The sequence below is a fragment of the Vulpes vulpes genome, chromosome 14, assembly GCF_048418805.1.
Source record: "Vulpes vulpes isolate BD-2025 chromosome 14, VulVul3, whole genome shotgun sequence".
In the NCBI taxonomy this organism is placed as follows: domain Eukaryota; kingdom Metazoa; phylum Chordata; class Mammalia; order Carnivora; family Canidae; genus Vulpes; species Vulpes vulpes.
In genome coordinates this window covers 23,400,263-23,415,874 of record NC_132793.1, presented here as the reverse complement: position 1 = coordinate 23,415,874, position 15,612 = coordinate 23,400,263, and the positions used below count along the sequence as shown (strand labels likewise).

Here is a 15,612-nt window from a genome sequence, read left to right as displayed (position 1 = left end):
ACCCCGGATGGAGTCCCTGCATGGAGCCTGCTTCTCCTTCTGCCTGTGTCTCTGCCTGTCTCTGTGTGTGTGTGTGTCTCTCATTAATAAATAAATTTTTAAAAAACTTTTTTAAAAAGTCACAATGAAGACAGAGGGGTCCTGGAGCCCTTGTCCTCCCCCTAGCCCTTCGGCAGCCATCCACTCTCCCTCAGGGAGCCCTCCATAATTGGACCAAATGGTGCCTTTTCCCCGCCCTCAACATGCAGCTTCAAAACTCCACCTTTTTCAGCACACACCAGGCTGCTGCTAGGTCACAGCATGTCTGCCTTTATTGATTTGTACCGTGTAGATTGTCCCAGGCAGGTGATGAGCTCAGGAAAAGAACATACAACCTGTCAGAGCCTCTGCTTCTAGGGACACTCAGCAAAATGATGATGATGAGTGTGTGTGCGTGTGCACGCATGCATGTGCACGTGTCAGAGTCTGAGTATCCATGCCCTCTACATCATCCCCAGTTCACCTCAGATCCCCTCCTCCAGTCCTCTCCCTGGCCTCTCTTCATCTGCTTCCATATGCCAGGAATTCCTCTTCTCCATCTGTCCAATCCTCCCCATCCTTCAAGGCCTGCCTCAAAAGCTGCTCACCACTTTGAAACTGCTCACCACTCCACCACCACCACCACTCTCTGCCCTTCTCTACCACCCTGTCACTATTAGCCTCTATTTAGATACAGTTCTATCTTGACTGCCAATGGTTTATGCTTTTAATCCTTGTCTCCCAGGGACTGCGCCTGATTCACTTATCAGTCCTGTGGTGTGCTCAGTACAGGGCCAGGTACACAGCTAAGATCAAAGAAGACGCTGGTTGGTGTGTGCATGCCTCTGTATGTGTGTGGTTATATACATATTTATTGTTTGTGGATCCTGAGGGGTCTACAGTGTGCACTGAATGCATATATGTTGTGTAGCCATTCATTTAGTCATATAACATTTATTGAGTATAACTAGAATTCTGAGTGTTTGGGTTTATCACATGGACCTTTGTGTACTTAGTGTGTGTGTCTTTGAGTGTGAACCCTGTCAGTGTATTGTGTAGGCATTTGGGGCATCTCTGTGGTGTATTTTGTGTACATGGGGACATGTGAACTGTTGATAATGGTGTGCAAAAACACAATCTTAAGAGTCAAAGACATGGGTTTGGGCCCTGGCTCTGCCATTGACTTGCATTTGATCCCAAGCAAGTCATCAAACTCTCTGGGCCTCAGCTTCCACATTTATAAAATAGAAAATATAATACCTGTGACCTTAGAAATGTCTACCTAATAGAGGTCTATCTTGTAAGATGTTGTGAGGATGAAGGATGAGAATTAGCCAGTGTGAAGTGCCCAGCACAGTGGCAAATGGCAAATACTGTGGGTTCCATCTGTGTGTGTGTGTGTGTGTGTGTGTGTGTGTGTGCAGGTGTGTTCATAAGCAAGACTCCTGAGCCCCATGAATGTCTAATATGGGCTTCTAGACACTAAATGCTCCCCCATGCAGCCCCTGTTTGAACACCCTAGAGTCTGGAACCTCGGTAAACCTAGAGTCCAAGTAGATGGAAGAAGGATATGTCCCTGCTGGGAGCAGGACTAGGACTCAAAGCGGCTTCGGAGCAGCTTGAACTTGGATTTGTTGTACTTAGTGATGAGGTCCAGTTTGCTGTGGCCCAGGGTCAGCCGCTTCTCATCCCCAAATGGGCCATTGTTACTGCCATTGTGATGTCCACCTGTGGGGCCCTCAGGGAGGCCAGGCTCAGGTCTTTGCCTAGTGCCCTGCAGCTGATGATACTTGGTGATGAGGTCCAGCTTGCTGTGGCCCAAGGTCAGCCACTTCTCATCCCCAGAGCCTACTCCAGCCTTTCGAGCAGGACTTGGTATGGGGAGACCACTGGGCCCAGGCCCCTCGCCTCGGAATGGGCCAAACTTTGTGATGAGGTCCAGCTGGCTGTGGCCCAGGGTCCGTCGTTGCTCATCTTGACCCTGCTTGCCAGCCCTAGCTGAGGAGTTGGCTCCAGGGGATGCTCTGGAGCCCCCAGCCTTGGGGTACTGTACCAGGAGGTCCATTTGGCCATGACCGTGATTTGAGGACAGCCTCTTATCCTCTGGAGTTTGATTGCCAGGTCTGGGGGAACCTGACTCAGGGATACTCCCAGCACCCTGGGACTGGGGCAGGAGATCCAGCTGGTTGTGTCTCTGGTTTGGGGACAACCTCCTGTCCTCTGGGGCCTGCTCTCTAGGCCAGAGGGAGTCTGAGTTGGGGTTAACCCCAGAATCAGGGTCTCCAGCTTCTCTGGCTCTGGAGAAGGGGACAAGGAGATCCAATTGGCTATGGCTCTGACTCAGAGACACCTTCTTCTCCTGCACTGTCTCCAGGGTTGTGCTAGGTACCCAGCGACCTCGTTGGGGGTTAGACTCCTGGCTTCCCAGGAGCCCATTCTCTGGGACCCGGGACAGGGTGGCAACACCCTGGGGGAAGGGGAGGAAAGGGCGTTGGCGAGCAAGCAGAGGTGACCCCACTGCTAGGGTCAAGGGGCTGTGACCATTGTGGTTGAGGGCAGGAGAGGACTGTGACCATGGGGATGCCCCCAGCTTGCCTAGATTGGACCTGTAGGGCCCCAGTAGGGAGGCATGCTTCGGGTCTGACAGCTGGCGTTGCAGAGAGGTCTGGCCACTGGCCTCAAGGCGAGCAGGGTTCAGGGATGAGGACCCCCTACCCGTATCACTGAGGCCACTACCACCTGGTGGAGCGAGATAAGAAGAGTGGCCCATTAGAGGTGAGCGTTTGATGCTGCTGAGGCTGATGCTGGAGGGTGAGGATGAGGGGGGGCTTGGCACACCGGGCCCAAATCCCAAGGCCACTGGAGGAGGACACAGTACCCTAGGAGATACAAAATCCTCACCACCACAGAAGCCCTCCACAGGCCGAGACTCGGCATATAGACAGCGGAACTCCCGGTCAAAGTCTTCCACGATGCGGCCTCTTAGCTGCAGCACCATGCTAGTGTGGGCCTGGCTGCAAAGCCAGGTGAAGCTGGGGGCAGAGGGTCAGGGTCAGAAGGCAAAGTGCAGGACCCTGGGGCTATTCAGAGGTCACAACCACGGGAGCATACCAAGACAACTCCACCACCATGAGGACCCAAGTGAGGGGGGTGCGGGGCGGGGGGGCAGTGGAGAGCCCTGACTTCAGAGTCTGTGCTTGTCCAAGCTCAGCTCAGAGGACTTGGGTCCATGGTTTCCCATCTCAGGGCTTCAACTTGCCCATCTATAAAGTGGACTGGGGGCAAGATTCCCCAAAGTCCCTCAAGTTCTCAGGTGCCACAGGCATTTTCTATGCCAAAGGCATTAAAGCAATCCTTCCACAGAACTCCTCCAGGGCCCTGCCTGGGGCTGTCTTGTTTCCCACACTATCCCTTGAGCCCTGCACAGTGCCTGGCACGTGGCAGGTGCTCAGTACCTGTTGGAAGGGATGGGTGGATGGAGGCAAGTTCAAGCTGCCAGATCCCAGGTGCCTTCACCAGCTGGTGGCAGCCCCCTGTCCCACATGCTCACCTGTAGTTGCCTGCCACCACATGCTCACCTGTAGTTGCCTGCCACCACCTGCTCGCAGTCGATGACAACAAACTTCTCCAGGGCTTGCCCTGTGAAGCGGCGGCCTGCCTTGCTGCAGTACGTGTCCCCACACGTGCTCCGCACACGCATATTCTGGGCCAAGGAGAAAGGGAAGTTGGGTGGTGACCTTGAGAGAATGGGGCTCAAGCCATGTCCAAATCCCATGCAGTCTCTAACTTTGTTTAACAGCTAAGGGAACTCAGCTGCCCACTCCCATCGACCCCCAATGCTTCCTGGGCACCTAACTGACTCTTCTGCCCTCCCTGATCCTCGCCCCACTCCCTTGTTACTGCCCCGTCCCTCACTAACCGGCAGATGTCCCCCATTGAGGTCCATCTTGTAGCACATCTCCAGGAAGTGCCTTAGGTGCTCCTGAGCCAGAAGCAGGTAGACGGGGACACCACGCCGGCTTGAGGCCTCCATGAGGTCACACAGAAGCTCCATGTCAGTGAATACATCCATCACCACAGCTACCACCTGGGGGACGTAGGGGAAACTCAGCCCTGCCCGGGACATTGCCCAGGGGTAGGAGCTGGGGTCCCAGGAAAAGAGACCTGGGCTTAAAATCAGAAGGCTGGAGCCTATGAGAACATCTGGACTGGAAGGGCTTTTAGCAATAACCTAGCTCAGGGGTTCTTAATTTAGACACAGGGAGATTCCACTGTCTTGAACACCCAGAATATGTTTGAAAGTTTCAGTGTGCATATTTTTGAGGACAGAGTGTTTATCTGTCACGAGCTTCTCAAAGATATCTGTGGATAGACTGAGGCCCAGGGTGGGAAGGGAGTCAGAGCAGAAGCCAGACCCCGATTCCCAGCGCAGGCCCTCATACTCTCCCACTAGCTCCAGTCCTACTCTGTCAGAGGTTCCTTCCTCAAGAATTGGAGCTACAAGCCAGTTATTGGGATCCTCAAACCCTCTGCTAGACCTGCCTCAGTTTCCCTGTGAAGCTGCAGAGGTCTGGTGTGGTATCTTATACCCACAGACTCCCTCACTTCCATCCACGACAGGTGGAACCCAGTTTTCTGCTCAGTTGTGGGGCTGGGGCTTGTGGTCTCCTCATATAATGGGCTGCCTCAGAGAAGCCCTGAAAAACTCCTTCCACCGTCAAGCCCCCAACTGCTCCTTCTTTCTTTCTTTTTTTTATTATTATTAATTTACGAGAGTCACAGAGAGAGAGAGAGAGAGAGAGAGAGAGAGAGGCAGAGACACAGGCAGAGGGAGAAGCAGGCTCCATGCACCGGGAGCCCGATGTGGGATTCGATCCCAGGTCTCCAGGATCGCGCCCTGAGCCAAAGGCAGGCGCCAAACCGCTGCGCCACCCAGGGATCCCCTGCTCCTTCTTTCCATTGCATATATGTGCTGTAAGAACTGCCTCTCCTTATCCAGGCTGAGAGGCAAGAGGTACAAGGCAAAGCATTCCAGTTCTGGAGCCAGACAGAATGGGGTTCGAATCTGCACTCTGCTACTTCCTAGTGATGTGGCCCAGGGTGAGTGGCTTTACCTCTTCGGGCCTCAATCTCTTCATCTGTTAAATGAGGACACTTAACACACGACAGGCACTCAATAAATGTTCCTTTCCTCCTGCCTGCTTAACAAACAAGGATATTGGCTCACAGGAAAAGGAAGCACTTCCCAAGGTCACTCTGAGAGTCAGTGGCAGCCCGGAGTGGAAGCATGGCTCCTGGCCCAGGGGGTGGGGGTGGGGTCTAGATGGGAATAAGGAGGCAAAGTGCAGGTATAGTATAGCGGAGGATGCCCTATTCCTTGGCACAGGCCTGGCCAGGAACAGGGGGAACAAGGTCAGGCAGGAAACATCAAAGGGGCAGGAGTGATGACAGCAGCCACCTCACTAATAACCCCATTCCCAGTGCCAATCAGGCCTGGCCCTCCCCTGCCTGGGGCACAGGCAGGTTTACCAGGGAGGCTCTGGAGGTACCCGTGAGATCGCAGCATGCTGGCTCCTGATCTCTGCAGCAGGCACCCTCTGGGTTGCTCTTCCAGACAAAGACACTGAGTCTAACTCACCTCAAATCCTTCCTGGGGTCATCTGATCCATACCCTGCCTCTTGAGTCAGAGATCAGGGTTCAGGAACAGAGCTGTGTTAGTCTGTGGCTGGAGACTTCCCAGGTACTGACCACCTGTACCAGCTCTCCTGCGTCTCTTTCTCCTGAGCCCCTGCTCCCCATCCTTGAGCCCAGAAGCCTCCATTCCCCTTCCCTTTTGGTGCAAAACTAAAAGCCCAGCCCTCAAATGCCATGCTGAGCCCAGGCACCAGTGCCCTTTTCCTGCTTCAGGCCCAGCTGGAGATGTAGTAGGCAAGGGGTGAGGTGCGGCTGGGAACATGCACCAGGAGGCAGGGCCGAACATGCACCCAGCCCTGAGTCAGGGCCCCTTTTCTCTCCCCCTGAGCTCTATTTCACCTACTGACTGGACATACCTGAGCAAGTTCTAGCCTCTCTCTGGCCTCAGTTTCCTCCCCTGCAAGTCAAGGAAGTGACTCAAATGTTCACCAAGGTTGGAGTTCTTAGTCTGGGATCATAAACCTTTTTGAGAATCTGATGAAGGCCATGGACCCTCTCCCAAGAAAGATGCTGAAGATCCTTCCCTGCCATATGCACAATTTTGCATGCATTTCTGTGGTGTTTGTAGACTAATGTTCTTGAGTGTCAAGGGGTTACCAAGGTAAATAAAACACACACCTACCCTCCAGGGCAGAGGTTCTACTCCCAATGCTGCCCCTAAACTGCTGTATGGCCTTGGGTTGGTCCCCTTCCCTCCATGGGCTTCAGTTTCCACATCTGTGAAATGAATGCCTGAAGAGATAAAGTCCTTACCGTGCGGGCCTGGCTGAAGAGAAAACGCAGAAGGTCCTTGATGTTCTTGGCCTTGTCCCGCTGGAAGTGGACAACAGCCTGGGTGGGGCTGAAGCCCGTGGCCTGTGGAACCTCAGGCCAGCCCAAGTCCAGGTCTGGGGGCTCTATGTCGGAGGCCATGGGAAAGTAAGTGCCTGAAGTGACTTCAGAGAGCAGGCTGAGGCGGTCAGGCCCTGAGGCGTCCAATCCCTGGGCCTCATTGAGCTCAGGGCTCCCATGCACATGGCTGGTCATGTAGTCCACATCCAGAGCACTCAGGAAGGGCAGCTCCCGCTCCTCAGAGATGACCTGCAGGTAGGCAGCTTTGCCCCGCTCCAGGAGGGCATCAGCTGCCAGCCTAGCAGCCTCACTGTGCTGGAGTACCAATGGTGAGGCCTCCCGCCACCATGGCCTCTTTAGCTCCTCTACCCGGCCCCTCAGGGGTCCTGCCATGCCCTGGGCTCCCAAGTCCCCCGGCCCTAGGCTTCCAAACATGCCTGCCCACCTGGCTGTCCTCACCCTCCCGCAGGCTCCATGGCCTGCACCCTAGGGTTGGCTGCAGTAGGAGAGACACCAGTAGAACCACCGTCTGCCTGCCTACCGGCCCTGAATGTGCCAGGGCCCCCGACCTGTTGCCACCCTAAGTCAGAGCCATGCTCCGCCCCATTGCCCCTGGCCTCTAGAACTTGTCAGGTCAGCCTCACCTGTCTGCCTGCTGTTGAGACTCGCCCGCCCAGGGAAATGGTGGTGCTAGGCCCTTAGCACACACTCTTGCCCCCACCCCTTACCCTGCCCCACCCCAGCATCACCTGCCCCATCCCCACCAGGCTTAGAACAAGTTCCCTCCAAACCCTGACCTTCCAGAGCCCCCATGGAGGTTGGGTTATGGTCCAGAGGGACCCAGGCCTGCTCAGGGACACAAATGCACACACACACACACAGACACACAAGTATGCACACACATACACACCAGAGTGGATAAATGACTCAAGACATGGGAGATAAAGATGTGAAAACACAAGCAGACAGGCTGACATACTGACAGTTGACATATAGACATAGAGCATAGGCTGACATATGCAGACCACACATTTTTATTAAATTCATGTAAGCAGATTCAAATGCTAATTCAGAGACTAACCATAACCCCAAACCATGGTGGATATCACAAACCTTGGCACAACCTGCACACAGGCCCTAAGTAAGAACTCAACAGAGTGTCACACAGAACTGTCAAGGACATCATCACCTATCTGACCCCATCTGGGCCTCTGCTCCCATAGTGGCTCTGCCACTCTCTACCTCCATAACTGTGACACAGTTCCCTGCCCAAGCCCCACCCTGGCTCTGAGCCCATCCTCCAAGGATCTAGAGCAGTGGCTTTCACCCTAGGCCCCGAGAATAGCCGGGAAGAGTTAAAATGCAGATCTCCAGGCTCCACGCATCTGAGATTCAAATCCAGAAAGTCTGAGTAGGTTTCGGGACCCTGCTTTTTATACATACCCCAGTGCACAGGGGGCAGTGGGCCAAGGCCCACCCCGGAGAAATGCTGTTCCAGATGGCTATGTTTCCAACACCTTCAACTCCAGGGAAGCTCTTGGCCTTGTGTGGGCCACACCGCAGCCTTCTTCCCCAACTCAGGGGCTGAGTATTAAATGTTAGTAAGAAAGGTTTCAGAGGATGTAGGGGCCACACTGCAAGGTCAGAAGGCAAAAAGAGCAGGCAGGTTTCTGTTCTTTGCCCCCAAGAAAGGCCACAGTTGCAGAGTACTCAGTAGCATAAGTAAAAGCATTTGTTCTGGAGAAGAGAGGTCAGCGGATGGCAGTTAGTTAGGGAGGCAGGCCAGGTGGAAGTGGTCACAATGGTGCACAGTGCCAGCTCAAGATGTCCCCCTTCTAAGGAGAAACGAGCTCTGATGAGGATGGCCTGGAGAGCAGGAGACCAAAGACCATGTCTCACAACCTTGTATCATACTGATTGCACTTGCTTTATCCGGTCTGTGATCATGTTCAGACCAAACACAGGTCCTATGTCCACAGAGCTTCACACAGGGCCTAACACATTCATGGCAGGGGGCAGAGGGATTTAGGGGTTCCCATGTTGAGCTGGGTCCTGGGACCAAAGATGAATGGGCTGGTGCTTTGTCTTTGAGGAGCCTAGAAATGAGGAGTCCAGGGGTCAGGGTAAGGCCAAAAGGTGAAATGCTGGGCCATTCTATTGCATTCCAGGGGCAGGGGCAGAAATTAGAACACTGGGTACTCTAAAGAGGCCCTTCCCTAGGGGAGGGGAGGCTGCATGAGGGGCAGGAGGTTGAATAAGCAGAGCCAGACTGTGGGAGGGTAATGAGCTGTGGGGATATCCAAGGAGGCAGGGCCTTCATTAGGGCCTTATCTCCAGATTTGTTTAGCGGGAGAACCAGGGCCTTATCTGGGTTGGAGATGTGCTCCTGGGAGGGGAGGCAGCATGTTTCCTGTGTTGTTGTGTTCCTGTTTATCCCTCAGTATTTACACATCTAACTGATGATACATATTTTTGGCTATCTTTTTAAAAATCATTTTTAATTGTGGCAAAATACATATAAAGTTTATCATCTTAACCATTTTTAAGTATACAGTTCAGTATAATTAAGTACATTCATATTGTTGTGCAACAATCACCACCATCCATCTCCAGAACTTTTTTATCTTCCTCAGTCGAAACTCTGTACCCTTAATTAAACAACAGCTCTCCCCCAGCCTCTTGTAACCACCACTCTACTTTCTGACTCTATAAATATGACCACTCTAAGCATCTCATGTAAGTGGAATCAAACAGTATTCGTCTTTTAATGACTAGCATATTTTACTTAGCACAGTGTCCTCCAGGTTCATCCATGTGGGAGCATGAGTCAGAATTTCCTTCCTTTTTAAGGCTGAATATTCTATTGTGTGTATATACCCCATTGCTTATCCATTCTTCCACTGATGGACACTTGGGTGGTTTCCACTTTTTGGCTATTGTGAATAATGCTGCTTAAACAGGAGTGTACAAATTTGGCTCTAGATTTTTTTTATATTTCTCTCCATGCCCACTTTGTATTAGATTCTCTAAGATTTTTTTTAAAGATTTATTTATTTATTTATTTATTCATGAGAACCACACACAGAGAGAGAGAGAGGCAGAGACACAGGCAGAGGGAGAAGCAGGCTCCATGCCAGGAGCCTGATGTGGGACTCGATCCCGGGTCGGTCTCCAGGATCACACCCTGGGCTGCAGGTGGTGCTAAACTGCTGTACCACTGGGGCTGCCCAGATTCTCTAAGATTTTATTTGAGAGAGAGCACACATAGGGGGAAAGGACAGAGAGAGAGGGACAAGCAGACGCCTCACTGAGCAGAGAGCCTGATGCAGGGCTTGATCCTAGGACCCCAGGATCATGACCTGAGCTGAGGGCAGACACTTAACCAACTGAGCTACCCAGGTGCCCCCTTTTTTAAATAAGTTCTACACCAGTGTGGGACTTGAACTCACAACCCTGAGATCAGGAATCACATGCTCTACCAATTGAGTTAGCCAGGCACTTCTAGATTCTATTTTTGGAAGAAAACAACACTGAATACTAGTTAATTTCATATGGCTCAACTCAATGTACCTACACATGCCCATGCAGAACTACCTGTGCATGTATGTACATGAACATACTATGTGTGATGTTTGTATGTCTGCCTGGCTGTCTAAATAATCATGTATCAGTGTATGCTTACCAAAGTATGCATGTGTCTAGGTGTACTTGTGTGCATGTCTGGGTACAGATCTATTTGTGTGCATGAGTGTCTGGGCAGCCTCGGAAGTCTCTGACCTTAACTCTGGAGTGCAGTACTGGGTGTGTATACAAGGAGATCAACTGAGGAAGCAGGGATGGGCAGACTGAACTGAAGTGGAAAAGGCTCTAAGGTATCCCTGATGTCCTGATCACGAAAGTGTGTAAATCAAATCAAATTCCCCAGGTTGCAAGACTGGCTGCGCTTCTATGGGCTGAACGGGTAAAGGGCAATGCAAGGCCAATACAAACAACCGATGTATCCTGGCCTTGGGGCTGGGCCTAGGGGTGGAGACCCAATGCGATACGAGCCGAGCCGTACAGATAGCAAAGCCCAGCCCCTCACTGCAGTGTGTTGGCACAGGCCCCTTAATAACTGTTATTAAAAGGAAGAAAGATGTCATGTTCAGGAGATGTGTCAGCGCCTGCTGGGCATCATTCTGCCATCCTGGGGGGCACTTAGCCCTGTCTGTTGTCTCTTATAAGCCAAGTGGTACCTGGGCAGGTGACTGTCATGTGGGGACAGTAGGAGCAAAGGTTGAGCTGCAGCCCTTCAGTTGCAGGCTGCTCTGATGCCAACACTGCCACGCACCTTTTATGTGGCACTTCTGGGTCAGGGGAGACAATACTCCTGGGAGGAGCAGCCAGGGGTAGTAGGAGAGCCAGGGTATACCCAATCCTTTAAATCAAGGTGAAGTGACATATGAGCTAGAGACACTGGAAGAAGCAGTGAATGTTCCCAGGGCTGGCGATCAAAGGATGAGAAAGACTTGTGGGTGTGCAAAATGGCAAGCAGGGTATTCCCAGCGGGAGGACTAGAGGGCTGAGGCTGTGATTATCGAAGGAAGATGGGGGCTGTGGCGCAGAGGAAGAACTGGTGGAAAGGCCATCTGGAGCCACACTGGAGAGGGCCTTGCTAAGTTGCTGGTTCTCGTTGTACGGACGACAGCACAAGGTTGGCAAGATTCCTAGAGCAGTGTTTTAGGGTAACTTAGGAAGCAGCCCTCCCCCCACCTCCCAGGGGGAGAGGCCCAAAGCACTAGACTCCTAGAAACAACCCAGATGGGTATGGTTCACTGTTCTTGAGCACCCACACAGGCCTTCAGGAGGTCCCACTGGCTCTGCGACTTAATGTAAATTCAACAGTCAAGTCACAGTGGCTTAATCTGTAAAATGGGACCAACATCATTTCCTTCACCAGGTTTTTATAAGGAATAAATGGGCTATTCTATGGCAAGTGCCTGACTGAGAGGAACAGTAGTTTAGTACATGCTGGATTCTAGAGCTTTCTCAAGCACAAAAGGGCAGGGGCTCGGTGACACTGAAGACAAATGAACCAGCAACAAGGGAAGCTCTCCTCAGTCAGTCTTGGGCCCTTTCTAGACCAAAGGCTGGCCCTGAATGTGAACATGGCCCTCTGGTTGTGTCAGTGGACTGTGGCTCTGAGATTTGGCCTCTTATTTCAGCTCATAGGAGGCAATGGCCTCTCCTCACCTCCACACTCAGGTGAGCCTTCTGGCAGGCAGACCACAAGAATGAGAATTTGAGCATTCTATTTTGGAAAGCTGGCTGTGTATCTGGGGTGTAGACTGCAGACACTGTGATGATGGGGTTTCCCTTCACTCAACCTCCCTTCTACCCATTCATCCACCTCATTCCATCTAATGGTGGGAGATTTGTCCTCACTAATGTTTCCATACAGGAAGGGAATTCCCACTCTACTTTCCTCGAGGGTGAAATGTGAGACCACCCCCCTCTTTTCTCTTCACTCACCCTTCCTTTCCAAGGGAGGAGGTTTGTCTGATTGGTGGCTTAGAAGGAGCTGGGCTGAATCTTTCCACCGACCCCCCTCTCTTTTTTGGTTCTGTTGTAGCAAAGGTAGCATATTCTTCATTGATCTACATGGTAAATTTCCAGATGAAGTTCTGCCCCTGTACCAGGGAGTGAGAGGTCTGCTCTTTTTGGGGGTGGAGGTGAGCATGGTTAGTTTTAGGAGATTATTTTTTTTTAAAGATTTATTTATTCATTTTAGAGAAAGAGAGCACATATGCACAAGAGCCAGGGGAGGGACAGATAGAGAGGAAGGAGAGAAGCAGACTCCCAGCTGAGTGTGGAGCCTGATGTGGGCTCAATCGCACAACCCCGAGATCGTGACCTGAGCTGAAATCGAGTCAGATGCTCAACCGACTGAGCCACCCAGGTGCCCCATGTTTTAGATCATTAACAAGCACATTTGGCCACATTCTCTAATCAGCTTTGTCAGAAATACTGGTAAAACCACTTTTTCATGTCTGTCTTTTATGTCTTATTTCTCAATTTATTTTGAACTGAGAGGAGGAATTATCTGGTGATCTCTTAAGCCCCCAACATTATTGGTCCAGCTACCTCACCCTCCCCAACCTATCCAGCACACACACACACACACACACCCCAGTCCATCCAGTTTACCCAACATGTATTTAATGCCTCCTTTAGGCCAGGACTGTGGTCACAAAAATGAGTAAGACTTGGTCTCTGCCCTGGAGGAACTCGCAGTTTAGTGGGGAAGGCAGACTCATAAATAATTATAAGCCACAGGTTAAACCAACGTATAAACCAAGTGCTTTGGGGTTTAGAGCTCATGACCCAATCTGGAACCTTAGAGGAACCATGTCTCCATTCCCCTGTCCCCAACTAGTGTACAGCCCTGAGGCAGGCTTTTTCTCAGATGGTGACTGGGAGGTGAAGGAGCCATTTCTGGTCACAAGGAGAGATAAAACTAGGAAAGAAACAAGCCAGCAAGACCTATGGTTCTGGTTTGCAACTGTGAAACCTTGAGTCAGCCTCTCAGGACCTCAGCCTCTCATGTGTAAAGTAAGAAGGCTGAGTTGGAGGTCTCCAAGTCTCTTCTAGCATTCACATATTCCATTACCTTTTGTTTTTTCCCCCATCACTTCTTAACATTACAAGTCAGTACTTGAAGCCTCCCTTCCTGGGACTTCTCCAGTTAGGATCTCTAGGACCTGACCTGTAATGTCAGGTCCTAGGCTCACCAGCATGGCTCAGGGGAAGTCTCCTGGAAGCCACAGATGACTTGTGATGGGTGGTTAACACTGGAGCAAGGGTGAGTGGGTAGAGGATCATGGCTGGGGGGCCTGGGGTCTGGTTTACCCCTCCCTAAGGCCAAACCCATTGGTGGGGGTGGGCAAGCCATAGTGGGATGCTGTGGGAAGGCTAGAAGTGGATAGAAACAGGGCAACAAGTACAGGAGGACTGCTCCCAAGGGAAGAGTTGAAACATTTTGTGACTATCTCATTCTCTGTCCACAAACTTGCCAGGTTCCCCCCTTCCTTTCCCCTTCACCCCAATAGCTGATAACTCTAGGTTTCCTGGGCACCGAGACCAGAAAGGGCTGGCTTTTCCCTCTCAGCCCTCACCTCAGAAACCCCTTGTCCCCATCTATATTCCAATCTCTGGTTTCAGAAAAGAGTTCCCTCCTCCCCTCCAAAGGCAGCAGGCCCTTGCTCTCAAGACCAGGCTCCCATGTCCAGAGGGATCTAATAATTCCTAACATTTACAGGAAGTTTCCTACTCCACTGAGTGCTTTACATTTAATCAGGCTCCCTCTCACCCCCATGTGCATCTTCAGCTTTTTTCTGTGCTGAAAACACCTTAGTTCTTACCCTATTCTTTTCTGTGCTGAAAACACCTTCTTACCCTACTCTCCTAACTCCTGCCCAATTTTTCTCCATTTCTTTTCAGCTAGCCACATACCAAGATATCACAGCTGCTGCCATACCCTTTCTTAACTCTTCACAATCTCTAAAGCCCTTAAGCCTCATTCACTTACTCCCTGGCCCCTACTCTGCAGGATGCAGCATTAAGAACCTCCTCCTTCTAGAAGCTCTCCTCTCCCGACTTCTACTCCAGCCTCTACTTCCTACCATAGTTCCTACTTTTCCTACTCCTCCCTCCCCAATACCTGCTGCCACCTGCCCCACCCCACCCCACCCTGGAATGCTTTCTCCCACACCCACCCCAGTCGCTGACTGGTAGTGGGTCATTTCACTCCCTACATTTCACCTCTGGAAGCTCATCCATTTTCATGATTTCAAGTGCCCCTTCCACACTACACCCAAGACAAGACCAAAGCCCTTAAAGACCCCTCCCTCCTAATCATCCCCTGAAGTCCAGCCCCTCTCTTGCCTTCCCTGGAGCACCTTCCACCAGACTGGCTCCCATACAGATATAACCTACATATACCAAAAGCAATGGAGTAGGGTTCAAAAGACAGGAGATTGTTTGGCTTTGCCACAGGGTCACCTTGCATCAATTTGTGGCTGCTTATCAGTGGACCTGTCCTCCTATTGCATGATGGGGCAATAATCCCTGCCCTGTCTATCCCATAATATAATTAGCACTTGGGGAAAAAAAAAAAAACCCCACTACAGAGGATTCTTCTCTTTGAGCTTCCCTCTTCTGCCTGACTTCACCATCCCGTTCCCAGGAAAGCTCTAGGCTGCTCTCTTCAGGCTCCACATGCCAGGAGGCATCAAGTCTTCATGATTTCTCTGAAACATCTCTGGGGTTTGAGCTTCCCTTTGAATCCCTACAATCACCCCCCAGGCTCCCAAACCTAGATGGCTAGTTCTTGACTGAGCCAATCTACCTTGCACACTGCTGTACATCTTCACTCCCAGAGGGTCACAGTCCTTACCCAGAATGCCTACCAGGTGCAGCATTACCCAGGCTGTCCCCCACTAGGCTCCCTGCAACCTTTATCTGCCTTTAACAAACCACTCAGTTGGTCCACTTGAGTCTAAAGAAGCTTCCTATTCCGTGCCTTCCTCTAGGTAGCTCATTTCCTGTTTTTCTTTCCACCTTCCTAAACTTTGTCCCTCCTTTTATGTCCTGACTCCCTTCAGGGCTTTTCTGATGTCTAACCCCCTTGTTCTGATTTTTCCTGTTAGTTTGGGAATCTGTCCACACAAGCCCATGCAGCTGGAATATCAATTAAGGCTTCCTATTACTTTTTAACTGTGGCACAACGGCCCCTTTCCCCATCTGGTACTTCTCTAAAACTAAATGCATTGGACTTGGTCTCAGAACCACTTGAGTTTGCATGCAGAGTCAGTTTGGGCCACCCTGAGCTTCATGCAGTTTCCCTCAATGGTAACAGGAATTTAATACCACCACAGATTTGTCACTGAAGATTAAGAGATAGCAAGTAAAAATACTAAGCTGTGTCTAATACAGAACAGAAACGCAAAAAAAAAAAAAAAAAAAAAAAAATCCAGCTGAACTGGGGCCTTGGCTTTAATCTCAGCTTGATGTAAGAAACAGCAATTACT

At 51.1% G+C, this 15,612-nt stretch overlaps 1 protein-coding gene across 2 annotated transcripts; it reads right to left on the bottom strand.

Moving 5' to 3' along the window:
• Positions 1–289: 289 nt before the first annotated feature.
• FAM83C (family with sequence similarity 83 member C) lies at positions 290–7,219 on the bottom strand. 2 transcript variants are annotated; one of them, XM_072736030.1, is made up of 5 exons: positions 6,467–7,198; positions 3,938–4,105; positions 3,597–3,721; positions 2,920–3,050; positions 290–2,757 (listed from the first exon to the last, which is right to left on the bottom strand). In XM_072736030.1, exons 1-5 carry the CDS (start codon positions 6,977–6,979, stop codon positions 1,610–1,612), a joined length of 2,085 nt encoding a protein of 694 aa, XP_072592131.1. In that variant the 5' UTR covers positions 6,980–7,198; the 3' UTR covers positions 290–1,609. The 2 variants fall into 2 exon arrangements, with proteins under 2 accessions (XP_072592131.1, XP_025865611.2); XM_026009826.2 differs by having other exon boundaries at positions 290–3,050; positions 6,467–7,219.
• Between the last annotated feature and the right edge of the window lie 8,393 nt (positions 7,220–15,612).

Excerpts from the sequence above, each read along its gene's own strand:
- FAM83C (XM_026009826.2), bottom strand. The coding sequence starts at position 6,979 with ATGTTTGGAAGCCTAGGGCCGGGGGACTTGGGAGCCCAGGGCATGGCA. Across the intron at positions 4,106-6,466 it reads TCTTCAGCCAGGCCCGCACG|GTGGTAGCTGTGGTGATGGA; the intron begins GTAAGGACTTTA and ends TACGTCCCCCAG. Across the intron at positions 3,722-3,937 it reads TCAATGGGGGACATCTGCCG|AATATGCGTGTGCGGAGCAC; the intron begins GTTAGTGAGGGA and ends TCCTTGGCCCAG.